The 7676-nt window shown below is 53.4% G+C and overlaps 2 protein-coding genes across 7 annotated transcripts; both read right to left on the bottom strand.

The window, feature by feature from the left end:
- Positions 1–756: 756 nt before the first annotated feature.
- LOC147324112 (uncharacterized) lies at positions 757–3601 on the bottom strand. Its single transcript, XM_086304599.1, has 5 exons — positions 2890–3601; positions 2393–2552; positions 2257–2315; positions 2085–2181; positions 757–2012 (listed from the first exon to the last, which is right to left on the bottom strand). Exons 1-5 carry the CDS (start codon positions 3037–3039, stop codon positions 988–990), a joined length of 1491 nt encoding a protein of 496 aa, XP_086160725.1. The 5' UTR covers positions 3040–3601; the 3' UTR covers positions 757–987.
- Positions 3602–3767: 166 nt separating this feature from the next.
- nudt13 (nudix (nucleoside diphosphate linked moiety X)-type motif 13) lies at positions 3768–7487 on the bottom strand. Of its 6 annotated transcripts, none has more exons than XM_086304602.1 (9): positions 7398–7487; positions 5847–5956; positions 5627–5769; positions 5436–5543; positions 5244–5350; positions 4973–5098; positions 4784–4910; positions 4521–4675; positions 3768–4406 (listed from the first exon to the last, which is right to left on the bottom strand). In XM_086304602.1, exons 1-9 carry the CDS (start codon positions 7485–7487, stop codon positions 4212–4214), a joined length of 1161 nt encoding a protein of 386 aa, XP_086160728.1. In that variant the 3' UTR covers positions 3768–4211. The 6 variants fall into 6 exon arrangements, with proteins under 6 accessions (XP_086160728.1, XP_086160729.1, XP_086160730.1 ...); XM_086304603.1 differs by having other exon boundaries at positions 4799–4910; XM_086304604.1 differs by lacking the exon at positions 7398–7487 and adding an exon at positions 7220–7352.
- Between the last annotated feature and the right edge of the window lie 189 nt (positions 7488–7676).

The raw sequence follows: 7676 nt of genomic DNA, 5'->3' as shown, positions 1-7676 counted from the left end.
TCATCTGTTCGTATGTTGTATACTCATTGTTTGTTAAATAAAGTTAAAAAAAACAAACAGCTGGAGGATGACCCTTCACCTGCTCTGCAGGCTGACACCTGAAGTTTACTAAAATACACTTTGTGAATGACCAGAAACGGATCAAAGATCAGACTCCTGCTGTGGGCGTGAAACTGACCTGGGTGCAGTTTCTCTGCCCCCGGGTTCACGTGGCGCTCAGCTGGCCATCACATAAAGGGGCGGGGCCACCAACAGCTGACCAGTCACATTGATTATTGTACCAACAGCTGACTTTATAAAGGAGGGCTAACCTGACATCAGACACACACTTGGTGGATCAGGGAGCTGTGGATGTGTGAAACAGCTGCTGTGCTAATAAAGTTTGAGTGTTTGAAGGCGTGCTGGTGTGAGGGACCAGCCTGATCACCTGCGATTCACAGGACGGCGGCATTCTGTGCGGCGCTCGCTGACATCACACCCAAACCACCTTCTGTGACCATGCCCCCACCTTTTAAAGTATTACCATTTATTTTTCTCATTAACTTTTTATACTTTATTCTGGATGGGCCTCAGAAATGTGCTGACAGGTGTGCTGCACCTGCTGATGAAACAGGAAGCTGCAGTCGCTCACCTCGTGCTCCTCAGATTGATCACCAACACTTTTTGATTATTATTATTATTATTATTATTCTTCATGGATCCGTCCTGCAGGATGTTTGTCTTCTTACGTCACTTTATAAAAATGATAAACAAACATTTCAGAACAAAAATAAACGTTTTCTTTTATTTTGAAAGGTCACTTCATGTCATCAAAACCTTTTCAAATTAAAGTTCACATCTGAGTATTATCAGTGTTCACAGTGACCTCAGTGATGACGTCATGCGTAAGCCGAAGCGGCGCTCCGTCCCATTAAGGCAGCAGGTGGACAGAGTCTGTTTGCCAAATCAGAGGCCCCGCCCCCTGCACACTCAAGCCCTCCGGGCCCTTCAGGCGTAGCCGCACTTGTGCAGCTTCAGGTTGCGCTGGTCGGCGTAGCGTTTGCCGCAGCGGTCGCAGATGTACTGCTTCCCACCGGCGTGCAGGTGGCGCTTGTGCGTGCGCAGGTGGCTGCCCTGGCTGAAGCTCTTGCCGCAGACGTCGCAGGCATACGGCTTCTCGCCCGTGTGCACGCGTGTGTGCAGCTTCAGGCTGTTGCTGTTGTTGAACTTCTTGTCGCAGGCACCGCACGCAAACGGCTTCTCGCCGGAGTGCGTGCGCCCGTGCGAGATCAGGCTGCTCTGCTGGCTGAACGTCTTCCCGCACTGGCGGCAGCAGAAGGGCCGCTCGCCCGTGTGCGTGCGGCGGTGGATCTTGAGGTTCACCGCCTGCCGGAAGCTTTTCCCGCAGAGGTCGCAGGCGAAGGGGCGGGCGCCGCTGTGTGTGCGCTGGTGGTTCCTGAGGTTGACGGCATGCCGGAAAGCTTTGTGGCACTGCTCACACCTGAACGGCTTCTGGCCGCTATGGATCAGCTGGTGCGTGCGCAGCGTGACGGCGCGCGTGAATCCCTTCCCGCATGCCTTGCACACGAAGATCTTGGCGCCTGCGTGCGTCCGCTTGTGGCGCTGCAGGTTCTGCGGCAGATTGAAGCGGCGGCCGCACTGGTCGCAGGCGTGCGGCTTCTCGCCCGTGTGCACGACGGCGTGCGCTTTCAGTTGGCCCTGCTTGGAGAAGCGTTTGCCGCACTGGGGGCACTCGAAGGGCCGCTCGCCCGTGTGCGTGCGCATGTGGCTCTGCATGCCCTGCCGCTGGCGGAAGGCGCGGCCGCACACGCTGCACAAAAATGGCTTTTCTCCCGTGTGCACGCGCAGGTGCGTATTGAGGTTGCTCTGAGATGAGAAGGACTTCCCGCACGCCGTGCATGTGAAGTACTTCCAGGTGACGCTCTCCAGCACGAAGCCCGCCGGGCTCGTCACCGTCGATGGGGACAACAGCCGCTCCGACTCGTCCGGTGGGGCCGCCTCCACCTCGGCTCCTGAGAGAATAAGCACAGCTGATCAGACCATCACACATGCGGGCATACTTCCTGCCGCGGTCGAGCACTCACTCTCTGCGATTGCGCCCAGGTTGATGTTCCCGTGCTCGTCCTTAATGGTGACCGCCAGCACCAGCGGCGTCTCCTGCTCCTCCTCCTTCGAACTGGTCTGCAGGGACACATATACATACACTCAGTCACGGTCAGTGAACGCAGCACAGGTGAGCCAGAGCAGCAGGCTTACCTTAGGGGGCGTGGCTGAGTCACCGCCCTGCTGCCGGAGTCCATACGAGTGCTCGAGCTCTGCCACAAACATAACACAGTGAGGGTGATGTCACTGAGGCTCGGGGGTGGAGTCTTTGGGCGGGGCCAATACTTACCTATATGGGCGTTGCTGAGCACGTTGAGTACGCTCGTCTGCAGTCGCCGGGCGCCGCGGCCCGATGGTGGCTCCGCCGTCAGCCCGACTTCATCCAGCAGGTTGAGGATCTTCCCCAGAGCCTCGTTCCCCAGAGTCTCCATGATGGAGGCGAACAGCACCTGAGGTCAGAGGTCACACCCCGTCACCATGACAACGGTCAAAACTATACAACCACCACCAGCTACAGTCTGGGCCACCAGTCACACCACCACACCAGTTAGTCTGGGCCACCAGTTTCACCATCACACCAGCTACACTGGGCCACCAGTTTCACCACCACACCAGCTACACTGGGCAACCAGTTACACCGCCACACCAAGGCAAGTTTATTTGTATAGCACAATTCAACAACAAGGTGATTCAAAGTGCTTTACAGAGACATTAGAAACAAAAACAAATAAAAAGCATGATTTAAAATTGATTAAAACAAACGACCAGGCAGTCCTCGCTCCTCACCATCCTCTCGCGGCTCTCCGTCCTCTCTCTGGCCAGCACAGTAGGCTCCTCTCCGGCCTCCACCAGCTTCTTCAGCTCCGCCACTGCAGCGTGGACGAGGGACTCCATGACGGCGGCCAGCTGTGTGTGCAGGCCGGCGGAGAAGCTCATCCTGCGGGCTGACAGGCCGCGGAGCCCTGCCGACCATCAGCGGGACCTCGGGCCGCTCTCAGCGGTTACTCAGAGGACAGAGGGCCCGGAGGAAAGAACCGAGAGTCCAGTCTGATCCGACCCACAGACCCGAACTACACGGGGGGTTGCACCAAGAGCTGCTCTGGCTTCCGGTTCAAACAGGAAGCAGCTTCCGTTTCTAACTATGATCCGGACAGCGCTCACGGATGTCTGACTGTCGTTCCGCCTGTTTCTGGGCTGGATCAGGTTACACGTTACGGTTTGTGCCTCCAACGAGTAGCTAAATATTTATTTTTTCATCTAAAAATCAAACAAATAAACACTTTCAATAAAAAACGTTTTGCTCTATTTCCATTTACAGCCATCCAATCAGAAACATGATGGATAAACAGAAATCTTTGGTGTACAGAGAAGACCATGTTTAGCTCTCAGCAGTGCTGCCACTCTGGGTCAAAGCTGCACGCAGGGCGGTCGGTCTCATTTATTTATCGTCCTGATACGAATCTCACAAACCAGACTGACTCATTTATCCTGGGAGCTTCCTCACACTCTGAGGACGAGCAGAGCAAACCTGTCATCACAAACTGCTTTATCCTGAGTGAGCCCGGAGGACAGATACCACAGAAGAAGAGTGATCAATCACGCCCCTCCAGTGTTTCACAGGAAATACCAAAATAAAAGCTGAGCAGAAGCAGGGCAGTGAAAATGTTTCTCTTCCACCCGAGTTCATGTCTGTCCTGCGAGCCCTCAGGTAAACCTGGACAGGTGAGCCACCGCGGCCTCGAATGCCCCTCGGCCAGCTCGTTTGTTAAATCGGACGTTTGATGAGTGAACGCTGGTGTTTGCTGATTCTTTCTCAGACAAAAGAAACCGAGCACTAGCTTTTTTCCATTCTGGGATTTTTATTGAAAATTAAAACCAGTTTGGAGGAAACATCAGCAGGTCAGCGACCACGAGCTGCTTCCTGTCGTGACTGACTGAATGTTTTTCACATTAAAAGTTTCTTTCAATAAGGTCACAGGTTAGATCTGTGAAGGAGGCTAAAATCAGAGAATCTGAATGGACTTCTGAACTGTGAGATCTCAGGAGCGGAGGTGAAACATCCGTGTTTCAGGTGTGATCTGATGACTCCGACTGGAACTCCGCCTCCATCACTCTCCGCCCTCACTCTGCCGCTGCTGCTCCACCCACTCCCTGATGAGGCGGTTGGCGAGGGCGTGTTTCGGAGGAAGCCAGATGATGGGGGGGTCGCCTCTCCTGGGCGGAGCTTTCACCTGGAGGGCGCGGGTGATTTCGTCCATGGTGAACCAGCGAGCATCTTCCAGCTCTGAGTTGTCCACGCTCAGCTGCACATGAAACGAGAGCAGGTCACATGACACTACATCATTGAGTACGAGGAGCTCCGAGCTCGCTTCTCCTCGTCCTGATTACACAACCTCAATAATCACCTGTGAGCTCACCTGAGTGTGGGTGGGGCTAACCAAGGCGTGGCAGCCCAGCATGAAGGAGCTGTGCGGGAACGGCCAGTGCTGCGAGGAGCTGTAGGAGATGCTCTGGATCTCCAGACCCACCTCCTCCGCCACCTCCCTGCAGAGCGCCTCCTCCAGAGTCTCACCTGGGACCACACACACGCACACACACACACACGCACACACACAGGTGAGTTCTACACACACACAAACACACACACACGGGTGAGTTCTACACACACAAACACACACACACGGGTGAGTCTGACCCATGTCACAGAAGCCGGCCAGAGCGCTGTAGAGTCCACGTGGGAAGGATGGCTGGCGGCCCAGCAGACACCGACTCCCATCAGACACCAGAGCGACCGCCACCGCAGACATCTGTAGACACAAACAGTCAGACCCGGCTCGGTTCTGGTTCAGTTCTGCACCGAGGACGTTACCTTCGGGTAGTAGACGGTGGAGCTGCTGCTGCAGAACCTCTGGCTGCCTGCTCGGTTTCGTTGAGTCGGCTGGCCCGAAGCGCCGCAGAACCTGCTGGTCTGATGCCAACGCAGCAGCGCCTGACCCTGCAGGGTCAGGACACACAGACTACTGTGTGACTCTTCTACTGGGGCGGTATCAGTATCGGTTTGGTGGGACGGTGCTGAAACGTTCCTGATTTGGTACCAGAACCGAACAGGTGGGTATCAGAGGTCAGCTGCAGTCACTCACCTTGGACACTAGAGGCGCCTCAGCTGCGGGCAGCAGAAAGAAGGCCTTCCTCAGATCGATGAAGGTCCCCTGAGAGGCTTCCTCCACCGCCGCCTGGTCCAGTTCTCCTGAACAGAGACCAGAACCTCCAGAGTCAGGAACATGGCGCTGGCGAGCTCACAATGCAGGGATCTGGATTTCAATCGTTCTCACCAACATCCAGACAGAACTGAGCCTGGTTCTGCTCAGAACAGCCAATCAGAACTGCCTCCTTCAGCTGCGACCCGTCTGAACCGAGCCTCTGTAGGACCAACTGCACATCTGGAACACGAAAAAGCGTCTCAGCAGGAATGTCACCGGACTGTCAGGTCCTCAGCGCTGCTCGCTCGGTCTCGGTTCTGTACCTGAGCAGGTGAAAGCTGCTGGGCTGAAGGTTCTGGCGTCGGGGCGTCGCAGCAGAGGAGACAAGCGGTGGAAGAGGAAGATGGAGCCATCCTTCAGCGCCGCCGCGCACGCCTCGTCGTCCTCCTTCAGCCTGTTCACATACCTGAAAGGACAGATCAGCTGATCAGCCCATCGATCGACCGACTGATCGATCAGTAATCGAGCAAAATAACGAGTTACCTCATCCTGGACACGAAGCTGGAGCAGCAGCGGCTTGGCTGCGTTTTCAGGCCTGAGAGGAGGAGCCTCAGAGGTCTCAGCATGGCTCTGATGTGGGCGGGGTCTCCTACCTGCAGACAGGTGACAGCAGATGACCTCCACACCTGATTCTCTGAAGGACAAACGCTCAGGTACGGCGTCTGTGGTCTGACACCAGAGAGTCCGACAGTGTGGACCTGTGACTGACGACCTCAGAGAGGAGGAGACCTTTGACCTCTGACCTTTGACTTTTGAAACAACTCTTTGTCAACAGTTACACAAAGAAAGAGGGGAAAATATTACTGCACGTGTTCACAGACGCACAGCATCAGAGTTCAGTCTTCACAGAAACATGTGGATGTGCCGCCGTTTCATAAGCAGTCAGACCCTGGAGGTCAACATCTGTGGACCTCGTTTTCTTTCTCCTAGTTAGCATGAATCCCATCTTTGCCTGACCAATGAGAAAGCTGGAAAGGCTGCTGTGCTGCTGTATTTGGGAGGGGAATATGAGCACTCTCAGCGCCGCTGCTGGAGTGATGTAGCTGGGACATCCACCCCACTAATGTAGCAGGGTGGACCCATGGACCACACCCCCCACTGCAGAGCCACTACGTTTCTGCAGCGGAGGCTTGCACACGAACCTCCAGCTGCCTCTCGGAGAACCTGCTGCTAAAAGCACCGCACCACCTGGACTGCAGAGGACCGAGTAACGAAGCTTTGTTGCAGTGGTGGAGGAGCAGGAAAAACAGTTTCCTGGAAAAACAAATTTCCCAGAGTCCACTGTTCCCTCCTGTAGCTGATATAGAGACAAAAGATTCTCATTCAAGTTTTCCTGATTTCCCACTGAGTTAACGACTTCAAGGGATTTTCCTCGACACCCACTGGCTCCAAAAAAGACTAAAAGCTTAACAGAATCTCATCATGAACACTGAACTGTTAATGCGAGCACCGCTGCGGTGCTACTGCTGCACGATGGTCCGATGATGAAGCCCACAGGTGATGTTGCTGACCTTATCACTGCTGTTACAGTGACACTCGTCACTTTGACTCATGAGTATATTTTAATTCCTGGGTTAATTCGTTCTCTGCCATGTTCTGGTCTGTGTCCAGCTCAACAGTGAACTGTTAACTCAAACTCCTCATTCTACACAACCCAGTGAAATAAACTTATCTTACCTTTAACCAATGAACAACCACAGGGTGTAAACTTCTGAAATACAGCCCAAACAAACTCACTCACACTCCCAGCATGCAGTGCAGGAAGGAGAGGAGCATTTTGTTTTAATGTCAGTTGCCTTGGAAACAAATGTACTGTGTTATTCAGAATAACAAGATCAAAGGTTAGACCCACTCACCCAATAACCAACCAGCTGCTGTAAAAGCTGCTGATCACGGCCTGGACTCTGCTGGAGCCAATCACCACGTGATCTGCCCTTTAACTCCACCCACAGCAGTGGGAGCCTCCACCTTGAAACCTGCAGTAACCGTCTGCAGTTACACACACAGTTCTTGTATTAAAGCTGCAGCTCTGACCTTAAATCGGCCACTTTTTGAACGGAGTCTGGTGTGAGTCTCTTTCTTTCGCGTGGAGCTGCTGACGCTACAGCTTCTTCTTCTGCTCATATTTTCATGTTGCTGACGACAATAACAGCAAGCAAACTACCGCCCCCTGCAGGAAAAACACCGCACTTACAGGAATTATAATTATATTATGATTCATGCATGTAATTCATCGCTTATGACCAGTTATGATATAACTAAAATGTAAATTATTTAAAAATAAAACTGTGTGTAAAGTATAATATTATATTA

The sequence above is a fragment of the Aulonocara sp. 'chitande type north' Nkhata Bay genome, linkage group LG8, assembly GCF_057382095.1.
Source record: "Aulonocara sp. 'chitande type north' Nkhata Bay isolate Kocher_YH1m ecotype deep benthic linkage group LG8, A_spYH_male_GT1.1, whole genome shotgun sequence".
NCBI classification, from domain to species: domain Eukaryota; kingdom Metazoa; phylum Chordata; class Actinopteri; order Cichliformes; family Cichlidae; genus Aulonocara; species Aulonocara sp. 'chitande type north' Nkhata Bay.
The sequence above is the reverse complement of the archived record's forward strand: the minus strand, read 5'-3'. Positions and strand labels throughout refer to the sequence as shown.

Excerpts from the sequence above, each read along its gene's own strand:
- nudt13 (XM_086304600.1), bottom strand. The coding sequence starts at position 7,487 with ATGAGCAGAAGAAGAAGCTGTAGCGTCAGCAGCTCCACGCGAAAGAAA. Across the intron at positions 5,770-5,846 it reads AGCTTCGTGTCCAGGATGAG|GTATGTGAACAGGCTGAAGG; the intron begins GTAACTCGTTAT and ends CTGTCCTTTCAG. Across the intron at positions 4,407-4,520 it reads TTAGCCCCACCCACACTCAG|CTGAGCGTGGACAACTCAGA; the intron begins GTGAGCTCACAG and ends TTTCATGTGCAG.
- LOC147324112 (XM_086304599.1), bottom strand. The coding sequence starts at position 3,039 with ATGAGCTTCTCCGCCGGCCTGCACACACAGCTGGCCGCCGTCATGGAG. Across the intron at positions 2,553-2,889 it reads CGGAGAGCCGCGAGAGGATG|GTGCTGTTCGCCTCCATCAT; the intron begins GTGAGGAGCGAG and ends CTCTGACCTCAG. Across the intron at positions 2,013-2,084 it reads CCTGGGCGCAATCGCAGAGA|GAGCCGAGGTGGAGGCGGCC; the intron begins GTGAGTGCTCGA and ends TTATTCTCTCAG.